Source organism: Xenopus laevis, chromosome 6L, assembly GCF_017654675.1.
Source record: "Xenopus laevis strain J_2021 chromosome 6L, Xenopus_laevis_v10.1, whole genome shotgun sequence".
NCBI lineage: Eukaryota > Metazoa > Chordata > Amphibia > Anura > Pipidae > Xenopus > Xenopus laevis.
Window position 1 is genome coordinate 1,610,145 of NC_054381.1, and position 20,585 is coordinate 1,630,729.

The following is a 20,585-nucleotide window of genomic DNA, read 5'->3' on the forward strand; positions in this document are numbered from 1 at the left end:
CCAAAATAATGTAACCTATAATAAAGGTTGAGCATTGCTGGGAGCTGTAGTCCAGCAACATCAGGGTTGAATTCTTGAAAGTAATATTGTACAATAAAACTTTTCCAAAACATTTCCCAAATCCCCACAACCAGCAACTTAAAATACAAAATAATCCTTCAATGAGAATCTCAGCTGATGTGAGTAAATCCAAGCAAAGATGCATTAGCGTTCGATTCTGCCTAGCGCAACTTCGTTAGAGGAGGCTAATTTGCATACAGAGGGACATTTGAAATTGAATGGAGGTCTGTATGTTACATGTTGCAGCAAATACATTTCCACTGATAACTACACAAGTGCAGGGAACCTTAATAAAGTCTATAAAGTAGTTTTAATGCCCTACACATGAGTCCACTGTATAGTAATGGGAAATATGTCAGAAAATGTATGGGGGAAACCGGGTGTCAGGAAATAAAATTATGCCTTTTGTATTCAATCACCCTAAAAAACTGAAAAGTCACCAGCGACTTTTTTACATGATCAAAAATGATCATGTAATAACTGAAGATTGAGTAAGTTCTATGCACTACAATGCACTTCACCTGGTCAGAGCTGGCGAAGGCAAGTTTGGCGAAAGAGGTAACGTTCAGTAAAATCAGGATCTTAGTGAATTTGCGGAGTAACGTTCATTCACCAGAGCGAAACATCGCCTGACGTTAGAGTGGGAATCACTATCTCCTTTGCTAACAAACTGTCACCAGCGCCTGTTAGTAAATCGGCGAAGTGGCTACAAGTGTTACTGCTGGTGATTTTCGCCAGCGTTTGTCACTTTGCCCTTTAGTAACTCTGCCCCCTAGTCTATAGAAAACTAAAGAAACCTGTGGCATAGTGTTATGGCTGGGTTTACATCCCCTTTATACTTGTCCTGGCTGTTATATATGTTTTACCCCTAAGGACAGTGCCATACATGGCTGAAAATCATCCCTACACTGGCATTAGCCTCCTGTCCTTCTGCACCAGGAACTATTGTTAGAAACTTTGTATCTTTTTCTGGCTGTTTAGTGCAGCAGATCAAAGAGAAACTCTGGAAATTTCAGTACAAATCCGGGACTTCGGGTTGAGCTGTCAAAAGCGGGACTGTCCCACTCAAAACGGGACAGTTGGGAGGTGTGTTTTTAGTGCTATGTGGCATTAGCTTTATGCTGATAAATTCTGCCAACATATCGTTTCTGATATTTACATATACCTGCTGCACTTGAAACAGATAATTAACTGCACTTCAGGACAATGGCACAATACTTCTGTGCTGCCCATGGATTTTTTATTCTAGGGGTTGGGCAACAATATTTTGGAAACTATCTCTCCATAGACTATCTTGGTATTTGCACTTACCCTATTTGTGTAATTGAGGGGCACGTGTTTATTTCTCCTGAATTTATCATTATTTTTTGCATTGAATCTCCTGCTAGCATGAGAGAAATCATATGGGAAACAAAACAAGGTATATGTGCCTTTGTGTCGGCAAGAAAAAAGAAGCGCCAACAGGAAGGGCAGTGTTTCCTTTGTATTTAGCTGCAGAATCTGAAAACAAACTTCCTTTCACTTTCGCCTGGTGCCTGTATGTGTGGGTGTGTATATAGATATATGAGGCTGGGTGTGTATATAGTTATATGAGGCTGTTGTTATTCTTGGACAGTTTCTCTCATTCCTCTCTGAGCTTTGTCCCCTGGAACCTCTCTCAGCCTGCAGGACCCAATCACTGATCTGCCTCGTTGTTTATCTTCTCTGGTTTCCCCAAACTTCAGCTGAATTCTAGGTCTCAACAAACGTTTCATTTATTTTATCGGCTGCTTAAAGGTAAGTGATTCCCATTGTAAATAACTGCTCCTGAAATGTCATACTTTCCTTTTTTTTAGATATTTAGATTTATTTAGATCAAAAAGAACTACAATCATATGATAAAAAAAGGGCAATTAACGACAGTGGTATAAATACTGAGGAAGCAGACCCCACAGCTTCGGGGGGCCCAGGAGGAGAGGGGCCCCCAGATAGGATTTTATCTACTTATTTTTTATACATTTTATTTTTGCCAAATATAAGCATTAAATTAACACGAAGGCGATGTAAACCCATACGTAACATCATCCAACAGTGTCCTTTAGTTCTCTATAGAATTGCCCAAAACAGAATGGGGATAAAGGACAGACTCTCCCAATGTTACACTGAATCCAGTTGTACATAAATATAGGGAGGAAGCCACACATACAAGAGAAGCTCTTCCCATATATAAAGTGGGGAGATACAATATGTGTTTATACCCAGATGTGTGGATTCCAATCATATTAAGCAAAGTCTGCTTCCCTCTTTCAGACTTCAGCCTTCTCAGATTCAAACACATAACTACAGCCTATTCTAGGCCTTTCCTTACCCCTATATTAACTATATAATTGCCAACATGCCTTTGATAAGCATCCTGCAAAGTGTCAGGTTCTGACCATATGTATGTAAGAGTCTCTATTGTGTTATAAAGGCAGGTGTCTCTATACCTTTAAGTTTGTATAATTGGTATTATTTCTATTTTTAGCTATAAGAATGTTTGCTTTGTTCAGCAACGCCATTGGCTATTTCAGAGGAAATGCTGAATTTGATGGAAAGGTGATAGAGATACCGGCTCTAGGGCGTCCACTCAAGCTTGGGATGCTCTATGACTGCAGAGATGATACACTCATCCCAGGTAATGATCCATTTGTTCATCCAAGTCTCTATTATTATTATTATTATTATTATTATTATTATTATTATTAACAACACATGTTTATAAAGCACCAATCTATTCCTTAGCGCTATAGAATAAATGGGTGCATGTATTAAACATGCAGATTTACATACAAAAGCTGCCAATAACAGATATGGTAGATGGAGCCCTGCATAAGGGAGCTTACAATCTAAAAGAGATCTTACAATCTCTATCCAAGGAAACCCCAAACAGCCCTTATAGAACATAAAACTAATTGTGTTCAACATTTACTAAACTGTGAGTATATTATACAATTGCATATTCTTAGTAACTTCCATTGATCTTCATGTTTTCATTTTTACCTTCCTCTTTTGCCTCTTTCCACATCTGGTAAAAGACACCCTGCTATAGTTCCAGGGGTACCCAGGGCACAAATAAACACTCCCCCCAAATCTCCCCCTAACTGACCTTCAGACTGGGCCCCCTTAGCTCATAACAAGGTTACAGATATATAGAAACATTGGGGTGTCACCCTGCTATAGTTCCAGGGGTACCCAGGGCACAAATAAACACTCCCCCCAAATCTCCCCCTAACTGACCTTCAGACTGGGCCCACTTAGCTCATAACAAGGTTACAGATATATAGAAACATTGGGGTAACAGTCACCCTGCTATAGTTCCAGGGGTACCAAGGGTACAAATAAGCACTCACCCCAAATCTCCCCCTAACTGACCTTCAGACTGGGCCCCCTTAGCTCATAACAAGGTTACAGATATATAGAAACATTGGGGTGTCACCCTGCTATAGTTCCAGGGGTACCCAGGGTACAAATAAACACTCACCCCAAATCTCCCCCTAACTGACCTTCAGACTGGGCCCCCTTAGCTCATAACAAGGTTACACATATATAGAAACATTGGGGTAACAGTCACCCTGCTATAGTTCCAGGGGTACCCAGGGTACAAATAAACACTCACTCCAAATCTCCCCCTAACTGACCTTCAGACTGGGCCCCCTTAGCTCATAACAAGGTTACACATATATAGAAACATTGGGGTAACAGTCACCCTGCTATAGTTCCAGGGGTACCCAGGGCACAAATAAGCACTCACCCCAAATCTCCCCCTAACTGACCTTCAGACTGGGCCCCCTTAGCTCATAACAAGGTTACAGATAAATAGAAACATTGGGGTGTCACCCTGCTATAGTTCCAGGGGTACCCAGGGTACAAATAAGCACTCACCCCAAATCTCCCCCTAACTGACCTTCAGACTGGGCCCCCTTAGCTCATAACAAGGTTACACATATATAGAAACATTGGGGTAACAGTCACCCTGCTATAGTTCCAGGGGTACCCAGGGTACAAATAAACACTCACCCCAAATCTCCCCCTAACTGACCTTCAGACTGGGCCCCCTTAGCTCATAACAAGGTTACAGATAAATAGAAACATTGGGGTGTCACCCTGCTATAGTTCCAGGGGTACCCAGGGTACAAATAAGCACTCACCCCAAATCTCCCCCTAACTGACCTTCAGACTGGGCCCCCTTAGCTCATAACAAGGTTACAGATATATAGAAACATTGGGGTAACAGTCACCCTGCTATAGTTCCAGGGGTACTCAGGGTACAAATAAGCACTCACCCCAAATCTCCCCCTAACTGGCCTTCAGACTGGACCCCCTTAGCTCATAACAAGGTTACAGATATATAGAAACATTGGGGTAACAGTCACCCTGCTATAGTTCCAGGGGTACCCAGGGCACAAATAAACACTCCCCCCGAATCTCCCCCTAACTGACCTTCAGACTGGGCCCCCTTAGCTCATAACAAGGTTACAGATAAATAGAAACATTGGGGTGTCACCCTGCTATAGTTCCAGGGGTACCCAGGGTACAAATAATCACTCACCCCAAATCTCCCCCTAACTGACCTTCAGACTGGGCCCCCTTAGCTCATAACAAGGTTACAGATATAAAGAAACATTGGGGTAACAGTCACCCTGCTATAGTTCCGGGGGTACCCAGGGTACAAATAAGCACTCACCTTAAATATCACTCTAACCCCCATATGTAAAATAAGGCACTTATTTTGCCCATGTACAATAACCTATTACAATCAATTATATTTTTGCTTTTAAACAGAAGATTCTGGACAGGGTAAAGATTATTATGCTGGCTCCTTAGATTGCCAGTGGCGGAACTACCAGGGGCGCAAAAGGTGCAGTTACATAGTTACATAGTTACATAGTTAAATTGGGTTGAAAAAAGACAAAGTCCATCAAGTTCAACCCCTCCAAATGAAAACCCATCATCCATACACACACTCCTCCCTACTTTTAATTAAAATTCTATATACCCATACCTATACTAACTATAGAGTTTAGTATCACAATAGCCTTTGTATTATGTCTGTCCAAGAAATCATCCAAGTCCCTCTTATAGTCATTAACTGAATCATCACCCGGCAGTGCATTCCCCAACCTCACTGTCCTCACTGTGATGAACCCCCTACTCTGTTCCTTTAAATGAAACTTCTTTTCCTCTAGTCTGAAGGGGAGGCCTCTGGTACGTGATTCTCTTTATGGGTAAAAAGGTCCCCTGCTATTTGTCTATAATGTCCTCTAATGTACTTGTAAAGTCTAATCATGTCCCCTCACAAGCGCCTTTTTTCCCCCAGAGAAAACAACCCCAACCTTGTCAGTCTCCCCTCATAATTTAACTCTTCCCTCCCTCTAACCAGTTTAGTTGCACTTAGTCTCTGCACTCTCTCCAGCTCATTTATATCCCTCTTAAGGACTGGAGTCCAAAACTGCCCCCATACTCCAGATGAGGCCTCACCAGGGACCTATAAAGAGACACAATTATGTTTCATCCCTTGAGTTAATGCCCTTTTTTATACAAGAACTTTATTTGCTTTAGTAGCCACAGAATGACACTGCCCAGAATTAGACAACTTGTTATCTACAAAGACCCCAAGATCCTTCTCATTTAAGGAAACTCCCAACACACTGCCATTTAGTGTATAACTTGCATTTATATTATTTTTGCCAAAGTGCATAACCTGCATTTACCAACATTGAACCTCATTTCCCAGTTTGCTGCCCAGTTTTCCAGTTTAGACAAATCACTTTGCAAAGTGGCAGCATCCTGCATGGAACCTATAGTTCTGCACAATTTAGTCCCTGCATCCGCTATGGGGCCCGCAGTGTCCAGTCCCATTTTTGACAGGCCATCCTGCTGCGCTGCCTTTACTGTGCGGCTCACAGCACTTCCAATTTTTTTTCCAGAGGCAATTAGCATAGTCTCGCGTGAAGAGAATAGAGAAATGTGCTACTGCTTCAGAAGAGGAGACGACTAACAGGAATGCAGTTCTGCTGAAGACAGCTAAGGGATTTTCTTAATGTTTAACTTATGTCCTTGGGGTTTCCAGATAAGATAAGTAAATCTGCTGCTCCCTTTCAGCTCAGGTTTCAACCGTTTCAAGTACTCACAGAGTCGCACATTGCAGCTCCCATATTTCTAATGCACATGTAACGCTTTCTTGGCCTATTCTGCCAATTAGAAGTTAAAGGTGACCAGCTAGGTAGTGAGCATGGGTTACATTGCGAATCTTCACCCAGGGCAGAGCCTTCGCCAAATGGAAGCTTCCCCTTTAAACTGTAGTTGAACTACAACTCACAGGCATATAAGTACAAAAATAGAATAATGGACGCCAGGAGGTTCTTTTAAAAGGTAAAACAGGAGCAGATTTATTATGCCAGAGGCAAATGACCACAGGTTTACTTACAATAGTTCTGAGGACACAGCAGGTGGAATCACTTTGGACAGTAAAGGTTCACAGTCAAACAGATGCGACTCCCAAAGGATATTGCAGATAGGTGTACATCAAATCCCAGTTCAACCGACGTTACACAGTGAGGGGATCGGGATCTATCAGGTAGGGTTCAGGTAGTCCTTTGCTCACCTACTGCCCTATCAACTGAGGTCCCTGCTCTAAAGGCAAACAGGCCTTGTGGGAAGCTACTTCCTACTACAATCCTTGTTGGAGCGAGAGCTGCTCTTTCTGCTACACCTCTCTGTCTTTCTCTCCTAGAGAGACTATAACCAAATCTTACTATGCTAGCTGGTCCTCGTTCACGGGGTTACCTGGTCCCCGACTTAGCACTAAAGGTGTCAGATCCCTTTAGGGTAAAGGCTTTACTGGGGCCTATGGTGATCCCAGGCTCAGTGGAGATTCACCTAGTAGCAGCACCAGGAGCCAAAGAGGAAGAGGACACTCCCTGCACAACACTATATAGCAGTGTGGCAGGGGAGTGTCATTACACTCTTTGTCCAATAGGTGAGGGTGTTACACTTTGCCAGTTACAAGGGCTTGGCCCAATAACAGAGGAAAAGAGAACTACATACAAAAGGTAGGGGATTAACTCTATAGGGATAGGATATCCTATAGGTCCCTACATACACCCGGGGGAAAAATCCATTTCGTCCCGACAATGGTGAAATAATATAAACACAATAGTAACAAAGTGAATATATAAGTGCAAACCAACAATACCATTGAACATCACTCTTCTGGTACCCTCTCCTGAGGAATACCTGGTAACAATGGGTACTGTGGAGAAAAGAACAGTAAAGAGCAAAAGTGCAATACTGTATTGGATAAGTTTCAGTGCAAATAACATCAGTTGCATAACTTTATTACATTCATGAGCTCCTTAAAGAAACACTCAGGCACTTGACTTACGAAACTTGAACCATCCATAATGTATCAGGAGGTCCAGGCACAGGCTTGGCTGAAAAGAAAATTTTTAACATACATTTCTTTTCACAAATGAACACTCATTTTCAGTGCAAATTGAGTTACATGACCCCACCATAACCAAAAACTTTATTCCATAGCACACCCCCCCTACCCAAGTGTACCAAGTCACTGAGAGCCACTTGGGGAGTAGTAAGGCGAAGAATAAAGGTGCTACTCAGCGAGTAGTTAGAGGTAGAAGAGTTTTGGTGGGGGCTCAGCAGTCTTTGTCTCATGAACCCAACTATTTACAGTTCCAGACAATGTTCAGAAGTCCAGAAATGGAACAATGAGTGAACAAACACAAAATGAAGAAGGCCCAACACTTGGGGCATCAATCTTGAAGAACAATGAAGAAGGCCCAAATCTTGGGGCAATCAAACGACGTCCTCAAGTGTAAACAAATCATCTCTAAGAGGAATACTCACTCATAGAGGCATACTGAAAATATCACAACACACAGGGTCCAGCCGGATCCACTGTGGACAGCTCAAACATTCACCCCATACTTCTCCAGGGTGTGTTCGTAGGACAAATAGTAGGAAGGGTGAGGCTTTTCTACCTTCCCTCCATTAGGCAGAGTGGTTGACAAGCTGAAGAAGCGGTCCTCTTGAAACTTCCTACAACTTTTAACATGGTGCTTTAAGATAGTACGCCCATACCACCATTCGCTGAGGGTGTCACAGAGGAAGACCATGTCACGCTGCCGCTTCTGTGGATCGCTCTGGAACAATCCCTTGGGTCCCACATCTGTTTTCTTTAACAGTTCTCCATACAGCCATTCTTCCAAATTCTTCTCCACTTCGTCATAAACCCATTCAGGTGCATAGGGCATTGGATACCCCCAACGGTCACGAACACGGGCATTGATAATACGTTGCACCCGTGAAACTGTGCGTGCCTTCTTGGGGTCGGCCCTTCCCTGAGCGACCCAGAACCCTTGAGCTTCTGGAGAAAGCAATGGTTTAGACCAGCAGGCAACAGGCTGCTGAGAATTTGGGTACACTGATGGAACCACTGTGGATGAAGCCTCATCTTCTAGTGCAGTGGTTGGCTTAGGAGTAGCAGGCCTAGGCGTGGCCGGTTTGGGTTTAGCAGGCCTAGGAGTAATAGGCCTAGGTACAACATCAGGGTTCCTGCGCATAGTACTCCCCCTCCCTCCAGGTGGAACACGTGGCTTCCCACTCAGTGTGGCTGCATCCCCACTAGCGCCTACTCCCTGTGATTGGGAAATAGACAAAGCCTTTAGAGGTGTGGGCAGGCTCTGGATGTCGGGTGGCCGCACTGAGGAGAGGTGATGAGGATATGCGGGAACAGGTGCAGGAGCAGAGTCTCCTGACACTGAAGACAATCCATCTGTGTCTGTAGCGATGGATTTGGTCTTTATGCCCTTTTTAGGATCAGCATAAAGTACATAGGGACCTAACCAGCACTCGTGAAAGCAATGGGGGCACGAAGAGTGGAAATTACAGGTCTCTGTGGATAGTTCACGGGTACAGTGCCCGCAGTAAGGAACAACTATCCGGTTAAAGTGGACATTGAGCTTTTCACCATATGTCCCGGCCCAAATATATCTAAGGCCAAAGTCTACATCTTCTATGTCCTCATCCGAGAACAACGGAGCCCCAGTTAGGTTTTCCTCCGCATCCGCCCAACCTTCCCAAGAATGGTCAGCCATAATAATGGGGAAAAGGTTTTACCGGTATGAAGAATGTAGGATAGTGAGTCCTCCACTATATTCGCAGCCGCAGGGTAATTAGCAGTGAGGTCCGAAAGGTCTGCACGTGGATGGGCCACAGCCGTGGTCCGTGATGGTGCAGTACCTTGAACAGGAGTGATGCAGAAATCCTCCGGTTTGCTGAGATGAGAAACTGTAAAGCAGCTGGTACAGCTGGGTGTGAAGAGTGGAAGTGCGGTGAAACTTTCTAGGCAGCCGCCGGAAGTCCACAGGCACAAACAGGTGGAGTAGTGATGCACACGTCCTCCCTCTGCAAAGTCTCGTCACAAAATGGCGGCGGGACGTGACGTCAGGGACCGCCTTAATCCCAAAGCGTGCCAACAGTTTACTGCGCGGGAAAAAGATTGGCGCCAGCGAAATCTCGCGCTAGCGAGACTTGAGCTATGGCGCAGGCTCGTGTATCGGGAAATAGAACCTCCAAGCCCGAACCCACGGCCCTGAGACACTAGGGGAAAAATACCTAGTAAATGTAGTAGAAAGACGTGCAGGCAGCCTTTTGCCAATCGGGTCCGCCGCCTGTCACGAAAATTTAAAGCGACAGTGCACAAAAACACTAAATCACAAAAATACAAAAATAGCCTGGATTTAGGGGCGTGGCCCCACGTTGGGCGCCAAAATGTAACGCTTTCTTGGCCTATTCTGCCAATTAGAAGTTAAAGGTGACCAGCTAGGTAGTGAGCATGGGTTACATTGCGAATCTTCACCCAGGTCAGAGCCTTCGCCAAATGGAAGCTTCCCCTTTAAACTGTAGTTGAACTACAACTCACAGGCATATAAGTACAAAAATAGAATAATGGACGCCAGGAGGTTCTTTTAAAAGGTAAAACAGGAGCAGATTTATTATGCCAGAGGCAAATGACCACAGGTTTACTTACAATAGTTCTGAGGACACAGCAGGTGGAATCACTTTGGACAGTAAAGGTTCACAGTCAAACAGATGCGACTCCCAAAGGATATTGCAGATAGGTGTACATCAAATCCCAGTTCAACCGACGTTGCACAGTGAGGGGATCGGGATCTATCAGGTAGGGTTCAGGTAGTCCTTTGCTCACCTACTGCCCTATCAACTGAGGTCCCTGCTCTAAAGGCAAACAGGCCTTGTGGGAAGCTACTTCCTACTACAATCCTTGTTGGAGCGAGAGCTGCTCTTTCTGCTACACCTCTCTGTCTTTCTCTCCTAGAGAGACTATAACAATATCTTACTATTCTAGCTGGTCCTCGTTCACGGGGTTACCTGGTCCCCGACTTAGCACTAAAGGTGTCAGATCCCTTTAGGGTAAAGGCTTTACTGGGGCCTATGGTGATCCCAGGCTCAGTGGAGATTCACCTAGTAGCAGCACCAGGAGCCAAAGAGGAAGAGGACACTCCCTGCACAGCACTATATAGCAGTGTGGCAGGGGAGTGTCATTACACTCTTTGTCCAATAGGTGTGGGTGTTACACTTTGCCAGTTACAAGGGCTTGGCCCAATAACAGAGGAAAAGAGAACTACATACAAAGGTAGGGGATTAACTCTATAGGGATAGGATATCCTATAGGTCCCTACACACACATCCATGTCCATGCTTGCTGCTTCCTGGAGATTAAAGTTTAAGCACAGTTTTGCGAGGCATTTGGAAAAGAATGTTTTCTTATTCACAGGTCTGGAAACAAGAATTTATTTTAGGTTTTTAGTCCCCTTTCCCATCAGGGAGAACAGAGATGTAACTAGAGAGGGGCGAGCCCTGGCCCAATCGCACCCCCTGCTCCCCCGGTAGTTACGCCACTGAGGGAGAATGCCCCTATTGGTGTGTGGCCGATCCCTGGCATTTTGCCAATGTGCTTATTGTCACTACACTAATTGTTTGGAGCTTTTTTTAGCTTTGCACAATATTAAATCAGTGGTCTGTGATGCCAGGGATATTTGTCTGATTGGTATATGTGATAATGATATAAAGCAGGCAAAGGCATTGGGCTCAATGGGTCCTGGTGCAGCAGAGATTTGGGGGAAAGGCCAGAGTAAATAATAATTATTATTTATTACTTTTTGCTACTTATTACAGCGGCAGCCTACACTGTGTCCCCAACCCGAGTCAGGGTTCCAAACAGTGTGGCACAGTGTAGGCTGTTGCTGCAGTAATAATTAGTAAATAGTAATAATTTGTATTTACTCTTGTCATATTTACTTTTGCCTGCCCTTTATCATTGTAGGTATGCCGCGGTGTTGATGGTGCTGTAAAGCTTTGTGCCACATGGTTAATCTGCTAAATATCAATTTGTTGTAGTATACTATCAGATCTGTGGTTAATATTCTGATTATCCGTTTAATACTAGAATGACTAGAATGAGTTAAGTCAGGCATGTCCAAAGTGCAGACCATTTTCAAATTTACACCGGCCCTCAGCCTCCATCATGAAATGAATAATAATGCGGCCCCCCAGCACAGTGTGATCAGGAACCGCGTAGCCATAGCAGTAATATTTGGGTAAATTAGTGAAATGATCTGCCACTTGGTCTATACTGTGTCTGTGAGCTGAAGGGTTACTAATAGACAAGTACTGACACATAGTGATACACTGCTCTCGCATACTTCTTTAGGGCTGTGTGTGTCTGTGTGTGTGTGTCTGTGTGTCTGTGTGTGTGGGGGGGATTTGATACCCTTATTGTTTTACTTTATTTTATTAAGAATTTTCCGTTTGCGAATTTGGCTAGTTTTGGGATACTTTTAAAGTGGCTTTTGGCTACTTTTTGGCTAATTTTTTGATAGTCTTTGGCTGGTTTTGAAATGAAAACCTGGCAACCCTGAGAGAGCAGAGGAGGAGGGGGGAACAGAATGGAGGAAGAATTTAGGGTGGACAATACATTGTGGTTGGGGAGAAAATAAGATCCCTTATAATATGGTCACAGAACAACCCCTCGTGACTTCTAATATCCTTATCATTTACAGTAGGAGGTACATTATCCCTTATAATACATGAGTGATACTCAGAGTTCCCTGTATATCTCAGCCTGCAGCCTTGTGCCTTTATATGGTCACAGAACAACCCCTCAGTGACTTCTAATATCCTTATCATTTACAGTAGGGGGTACATTATCCCTTATAATACATGAGTGATACTTAGAGTTCCCTGTATAACTCAGCCTGCAGCCTTGTGCCTTTATATGGTCACAGAACAACCCCTCAGTGACTTCTAATATCCTTATCATTTACAGTAGGGGGTACATTATCCCTTATAATACATGAGTGATACTCAGAGTTCCCTGTATAACTCAGCCTGCAGCCTTGTGCCTTTATATGGTCACAGAACAACCCCTCAGTGACTTCTAATATCCTTATCATTTACAGTAGGGGGTACATTATCCCTTATAATACATGAGTGATACTCAGAGGTCCCAGTATAACTCAGCCTTGTGCCTTTATATGGTCACAGAACAACCCCTCAGTGACTTCTAATATCCTTATCATTTACAGTAGGGGGTACATTATCCCTTATAATACATGAGTGATACTCAGAGTTCCCTGTATAACTCAGCCTGCAGCCTTGTGCCTTTATATGGTCACAGAACAACCCCTCAGTGACTTCTAATATCCTTATCATTTACAGTAAGGGGTACATTATCCCTTATAATACATGAGTGATACTCAGAGTTCCCTGTATAACTCAGCCTGCAGCCTTGTGTCTTTATATGGTCACAGAACTGCTCAGTGACTTCTAATATCCTTATCATTTACAGTAGGGGGTACATTATGCCTTATATCATAATACAATGAAACCTCCATTTTACATTTCCTTTTTACATGTAATGTTTTGGATTAACTTTTAGTATTTTATATAATGGCTAATTCTAATCAACTTTTCAATTGGTCTTCATTATTTATTTTTTATTGTTTCTGAATGATTTTACTTCCTCTTCTACATCTTTTTAGCTTTTAAATGGGGGTTATTGACCGCTTCTAAAAACAAATGCTTTGTAAAGCTACACATTTACTCTTGCTACTTTTTAATGACTAATTTGTGTATATTGACCCTCTTCTATTCATATTCCAGTCTCTTATTCAAATCAGTGCATGGTTGCTAGGGGAATTTAGACCTTAGCAACCAGACTGCTAAAATTGAAACTGGAGAGCTGCTGAATAAAAAGCTAAATAAGTCAAAAACCACAAATAATAAAAAATGAAACCAATTGCAAATTGTCTCAGAATATCCCTCTCTACATCATACTGACAGTTAACTGATAGGTGAACAACCCCTTTAGGGGGGCCCAGTTGTAAATTTCTGTACCGGGGCCCTTAGGGGTCTAGTTACGCCACTGCCACTGTCCAAACTCTTCACACTCCCTGTCACAGACACGGTACTTCCAGCCGCACGTGACTTTAGGTGGGACTATCAGGGGTCACTCAGTCTCTCACCCACCTTGCACACAGGTTAGACTAACACAAAAGCACCCAAAATACCAACCAACAACCACAAAACTCATTCGCTGCCACCAGGGCCGCCATCAGGGGGGGACAGGGGGGACAAGCGTACCGGGCCCGGGCATGAAGGGGGGCCCGGCAGCGCTGCATTTTTTGAAGATCCGGGCCCCCCTTACGAGCGCCCGAGCCGTACGTCTTGCCTCTGTGCTGCCGAATGCGGAAGTGCCGAAAAGCCGAAGCCGATGCGCCGAAAAGACCCGAAGTCACGGAAAAAGCCGAAGTCACGAAGCGCCGAAAAGACCCGAAGTCACGAAAACAGCCGAAGCCGATGTCCTGAAGCAGCGCAAAGACCCGAAGTCACGAAAACAGCCGAAATTGAAGTCCTGAAGCGGTGAAAAGACCCGAAGTCACGAAAGGAGGTGAAGTTGAAGTACTGAAGCCGTGAGTTCAATTCTACTGAACACCAGTTTGTGTATTTTTTTTTTTTTTTAATCTCCTGGCCACCAATGTATTATTTTAATATTCTATAGGCCCCTGCAACCAATCTTTTTTTTTTAAAACATGTTTTTTTGGGGCCCCAATTTTTTTTTTAACTCGTAAGGGGCCCCTTGCCACCATTGTTTTTTTAAAAAAAAAAAAATTAATAATTTTCTTTTTGGTGGCCCTAAATTTTTTTAACTTGTAAGGGGGCCCCTGCCACCAGTTTTTTTTGTTTTTTTTCAAAAAAAAATTATTTTTTTTTTAAATTTTTTTTGGGGCCCCAAATTGTTTTTAACTTATAAGGGGGCCCCTGCCGCCAATGTTTTTTTTTTTTTTTTCAAATTTTTTTTGGGGCCCCAAATTGTTTTTAACTTATAAGGGGGCCCCTGCCGCCAATGTTTTTGTTTTTTTTCAAAAAAATTTTTTTTTTTTTCAAATTTTTTTTTGGGGCCCCAATTTGTTTTTAACTTATAAGGGGGCCCCTGCCGCCAATGTTTGTTTATTTTTTAGTTTTTTTACATTTTTTTTGTTGGGGCCCCAAGTTTATTTTAACTTATAAGGGGGCCCCTGCCGCCAATGTTTGTTTATTTTTTAGTTTTTTTTACATTTTTTTGTTGGGGCCCCAAGTTTTTTTTAACTTATAAGGGGGCCCCTGCCACCAATGTTTTTTTTAAAAAAAAAATTTTAATTTTTTTTTTTTGGGGCCCCAATTTTTTATAAGGGGGCCCTGACCATCAATAGCTTTTTACAACTTGTGTGGGGGGGTTACTTTTTTAGCGCTGATGTCTGTGTGGTCTTTTAACTGCGATGTGGAGTGGGCGGGAAATGGGGTGGAGCTTGGTCGTCAGTGTGGGCGGGGCCCAGGGGGGCCCCAAAAATTTTGTTGTACGGGGCCCCGTGATTTCTAATGGCGGCCCTGGCTGCCACCGTCTATCATTCACAGGCAATAGAAACCTATTCCCCTGTTCTCTCTAACAGGTAATAACTCACAATACACCAATGCATTAAACACTCTCTCACTATAGTCAGTTAGTTCCTACTGATTCAACAAGTACTTCAGCATGCAGAGGGTTAAAGCTCACAGTTACACTCTTTCAGGTTAGGTTTGTTTAGAGCATCAAAGACAAAGTTATTAAAGGAAAACTATACCCCCCGAACAATGTAGGTCTCTATAAAAAGATATTGCATAAAACAGCTCATATGTAAAATCCTGCTTCATGTAAATAAACCATTTTCATAATAATATACTTTTTAGTAGTATGTGCCATTGGGTAATCATAAATGGAAAACTGCCATTTTAAAAAATAAGGGCCGCCCCCTCAGATTATAGGATTCACTGTGCACACAAACAAACCACATGTTAGGTCACATGAGCCAATTAACAGACAGAGTTGTGTCTTTTGCTTCCACACTTCTTCCTGTTTCAGTTAGAGCTGCAGTATTTCTGGTCAGGTGATCTCTTCCTGTTACAGTTAGAGCTGCAGTATTTCTGGTCAGGTGATCTCTTCCTGTTACAGTTAGAGCTGCAGTATTTCTGGTCAGGTGATCTCTTCCTGTTACTTTTAGAGCTGCAGTATTTCTGGTCAGGTGATCTCTTCCTGTTACAGTTAGAGCTGCAGTATTTCTGGTCAGATGATCTCTTCCTGTTACAGTTAGAGCTGCAGTATTTCTGGTCAGGTGATCTCTTCCTGTTACAGTTAGAGCTGCAGTATTTCTGGTCAGGTGATCTCTTCCTGTTACAGTTAGAGCTGTAGTATTTCTGGTCAGGTGATCTCTTCCTGTTACAGTTAGAGCTGCAGTATTTCTGGTCAGATGATCTCTTCCTGTTACAGTTAGAGCTGCAGTATTTCTGATCAGGTGATCTCTTCCTGTTACAGTTAGAGCTGCAGTATTTCTGATCAGGTGATCTCTTCCTGTTACAGTTAGAGCTGCAGTATTTCTGGTCAGATGATCTCTTCCTGTTACAGTTAGAGCTGCAGTATTTCTGGTCAGGTGATCTCTTCCTGTTACAGTTAGAGCTGCAGTATTCCTGCTCAGGTGATCTCTTCCTGTTACAGTTAGAGCTGCAGTATTTCTGGTCAGGTGATCTCTTCCTGTTACAGTTAGAGCTGCAGTATTTCTGCTCAGGTGATCTCTTCCTGTTACAGTTAGAGCTGCAGTATTTCTGGTCAGGTGATCTCTTCCTGTTACAGTTAGAGCTGCAGTATTTCTGCTCAGGTGATCTCTTCCTGTTATAGTTAGAGCTGCAGTATTTCTGGTCAGGTGATCTCTTCCTGTTACAGTTAGAGCTGCTGTATTTCTGGTCAGGTGATCTCTTCCTGTTACAGTTAGAGCTGCAGTATTTCTGGCCAGGTGATCTCTTCCTGTTACAGTTAGAGCTGCAGTATTTCTGCTCAGGTGATCTCTTCCTGTTACAGTTAGAGCTGCAGTATTTCTGGTCAGGTGATCTCTTCCTGTTACAGTTAGAGCTGCAGTATTTCTGGTCAGGTGATCTCTTCCTGTTATAGTTAGAGCTGCAGTATTTCTGGTCAGGTGATCTCTTCCTGTTACAGTTAGAGCTGCTGTATTTCTGGTCAGGTGATCTCTTCCTGTTACAGTTAGAGCTGCAGTATTTCTGGTCAGGTGATCTCTTCCTGTTACAGTTAGAGCTGCAGTATTTCTGGTCAGGTGATCTCTTCCTGTTACAGTTAGAGCTGCAGTATTTCTGGTCAGGTGATCTCTTCCTGTTACAGTTAGAGCTGCAGTATTTCTGCTCAGGTGATCTCTTCCTGTTACAGTTAGAGCTGCAGTATTTCTGGTCAGGTGATCTCTTCCTGTTACAGTTAGAGCTGCAGTATTTCTGCTCAGGTGATCTCTTCCTGTTATAGTTAGAGCTGCAGTATTTCTGGTCAGGTGATCTCTTCCTGTTACAGTTAGAGCTGCAGTATTTCTGGTCAGGTGATCTCTTCCTGTTACAGTTAGAGCTGCAGTATTTCTGGTCAGGTGATCTCTTCCTGTTACAGTTAGAGTTGCAGTATTTCTGGTCAGGTGATCTCTTCCTGTTACAGTTAGAGCTGCAGTATTTCTGGTCAGGTGATCTCTTCCTGTTACAGTTAGAGCTGCAGTATTTCTGGTCAGGTGATCTCTGAGGCAGCACACAGACCATCATGAAATGGTGGCTCAAGGCAAGAGATGTAAAAGGGCAATATTTACTTACATATATAGACCAGTTTGATAAGATTCTTTACTATGCCACTTAATTTGATATAAACTGTTGCTTAAGTATTCATTCTGGGGTATAGTTTTCCTTTAAATTCTCTTTAATATTATAAAAGGTATAACAGTGCAATATACAAAAAGATGTTTACAAAAAGAGACATACATTCAATAATACAATTACAAACAGTTGTAAAATAAAAGGGAAAACATGGAAAACCTATACTTAACTCCAAAGATATAGAATTCCTGGTCCTGGAGGCAAGGGGAAACAAACGGGATAACTTCCAATCGCAATTGGTCCTCCAAAGTAAATCTAAAGTTTAGTCAGAAGAGCTGACTATTGATTTCAGGGCATCAGATAACTGGACACTCCCCCTCCCTCAGGAATGCAAGGGGGCGTGGCCTAGCAGGACACAGATTGAGTGAGTATGAGCTCCTGTGAGTAGGAACTGGACCAAGAATATAATGAGCATAACTCCTTATAGGAACATAGGAGAGAGATGATATTATATTCATTGCTTATTAATTCTCTCAGGGATTCACATCTGATATACACAGTACCAAACCTAGTCAGGTTTGCACTCATTTGAAAGCTGAAATTGCCTTGAGCCCATCACCAGTTTTTTATTCTGTTGGTAGTACAACAGGTCTGGGTTATATGAGTATATATATGTTTCAGGAGGTCTTATATGTGACCTTTATTTCACCTGTGAGGGTCTTGCTGGGAACTTTAAGTTCTCGATCCTTGGGCTTCCCCCTCCCCATAGAATGGCTCTTATCAGCCAGGGCTTAGAGAAGGGCATTACAAAGAGAGGCCTGTTATGTGTCTGATTTAGATGTTGGCAGAAATATTTCTCATGATACCTTGGCCTGTTTTATTAACTATTACAGGCCTGTATCATGACACTCCCTTTAAGATATTTATTGTAGTAACAGTATAAAGGAAGCTGAAATACATGACAATTTTAGTTCTATATGTATTAACATAATTAACATGTTTGTGTATTTTGAACATGCAGGTGTCACTTTATGGGACAATGAAGCTTTGGCCAAGAACTTAGCATCAAACTGTCAGGAGAAAACAACATTTGAAATTATGGCATCCGACTCTCTCTCAGACAAATCCTCAGCTATGAATATCACTGGGTCTCTGAAAGCCAGTTTCCTTGCTGGTCTGATAAAAGTTGATGGATCAGCCTCTTACCTGAATGATACCAAGGCCTCTAAACACCAAGCCAGAGTCACCCTCAAATACTCTAGAACCACCAGGTTTGAACAGTTGAGTATGGACCACTTGGGTATCAAGAATGTGACCTACCGTGATGTGTTTGATAAGGGAACAGCTACTCATGTTGTGACTGGGATATTGTACGGAGCTAATGCTTTCTTTGTATTTGATCATGAAGCCTCCAAAACAGAAAGCACTGAGGATATCCAGGGAAACCTAAAAGCTGTGATAAGAAAATGTGTTTCTATTAAAGGAGAAGCAGATCTGAAAATGAATTCTATGGAAAAGGAACATGTGGATAAATTCAACTGTAAGTTTTATGGGGATTTTGCTCTTGAGAGAAACCCAGTCAGTTATGAAGATGCCATGAAAATCTATTCAGACCTGCCCAAGCTGTTAGGGGAAAATGGGGAGAAGGCAGTACCAGTGAGAGTCTGGCTGTATCCCCTGAGGAAACTGGATAATAAAGCTGCACAGCTGGTTCGGGAGATCAGTGACAATCTGGTTGTTAGAGCTGAAGAGATCTTACAGTACATGGATGAAGTGAACATGCAGTGTAATGATCTGATGAAGGAATTATCTGTAGAGAAATTTCCCCCCATCAAGAGAAAAATCTCTGAGTTCAGAAATCAGTGTCAGCAGTTTAGAACCACATTCCAAAAGCAACTATTGGACATTTTGCCTTCAATCCGCAAAGGAGGCTTAGATGAACAAGTTTTAGCAGATATCTTAATCATGAGAGATCAATCTCCATTTACAGAGCAATATATTGAAGAGTATTTGTGTAAGCAACAATACGAGATAAAGGTTTTGAATGAATGTTTAAAACACATGTCAGAAATTAATGTTTTGCCATCGACTGAGGAATTACAGATTCAAGTAACATGTAGTATTGAAAGTCAGTATATTGTGTGCTGTAACTTTACTTCATTAAATGAAGACGATCAGTATCTTACAGACCTTAGAAACTGGCTCCAAACCAATCCAGAACTATCAGCAGGTAGTGTATATGAGAACAAGAAGGTTTCTCCATGGTTCCAAGATGAAGATATCTCCAAGAAAGCAATGTACTATAGAAGGGCATTTCAGGAATTAGCCCAAGTCAACAGGACAAATGAGAAGACTACGTTCCTTATATCAGCTGCTCTGGACAAGGACCACCCTGGTGTTTCCATACATCTGTATGAAGCTGGGAATTTGTTAAGCAAAACATTTGAGCCTCCAGCTAAACCTGGTCTCCCAAACATTGTCAATAGGACCCACGATAGCATTGAACTTAATCTGAATCCTGCTGATTTTGGGAAGGAGTTCATAGAAGGATACACCATAGAATGGCGACAGGCTGGGGAGGAAAGCTGGTCTATATACAGAAAAGAGGACAAGGATCAGAAGGTAACAATTACGGGATTAAAACCCAATACAAAGTATCAGTTCAAATCCAGTGTAATGTGTAAAGCTGGAGTCAGTACAGTCAGCGATACAACTGAAGAGGAGAGAACCCTTCCTACTAGCCCCCCTGAGAGAATACAAGGAAAGCCTGGACCAACGTGTATTTTTTTAAACTGGATTGAACCTTCTATAAGAGGAGTTGGAGTTACAGTAACAGAATACAAAATCGAATGGAAGCAGATTACAGAGTCTGGGTCACAGTTCTGGTCCGAATTAAGAACAGGGAGGAAAGTGGAAAAATTCATCATTGAGAATTTGTTTGTAAACACATCCTACACAATCTGTGTATCAGCCATTTGTGGTGATCTTGGGACAAGTGCTCCCTCCAACAACATTACCATTTCCAAATCTGGAAATAGGGATGTAGCGAACCGCCGAACCGCCGATTTGATGTTTGCGAATGCCATTCGCGAACACCGGCAAAAAATTCGAACAGCTCCCAAACTTCGAACATCCGAAAATCGTTCGATTCGAGCGATCGAAGGATTTTGTTCGATCGAAGGATTTTCGTTCCAATCGAACGATCGAAGACATTCGATCGAATGATTTCATTCAATCCAATGGCTTCGATCGTTCGATTC

At 42.7% G+C, this 20,585-nt stretch overlaps 1 protein-coding gene across 1 annotated transcript; it reads left to right on the forward strand.

Moving 5' to 3' along the window:
- Positions 1–1,510: 1,510 nt before the first annotated feature.
- On the forward strand, positions 1,511–20,481 carry LOC108704613 (verrucotoxin subunit beta-like; the record flags this gene model as incomplete). The annotated part of the gene is made up of 3 exons (XM_018241247.2): positions 1,511–1,836; positions 2,564–2,713; positions 18,347–20,481. Coding segments are annotated over exons 2-3 (2,277 nt in total), but the record flags the coding sequence as incomplete, so codon positions are not given.
- Between the last annotated feature and the right edge of the window lie 104 nt (positions 20,482–20,585).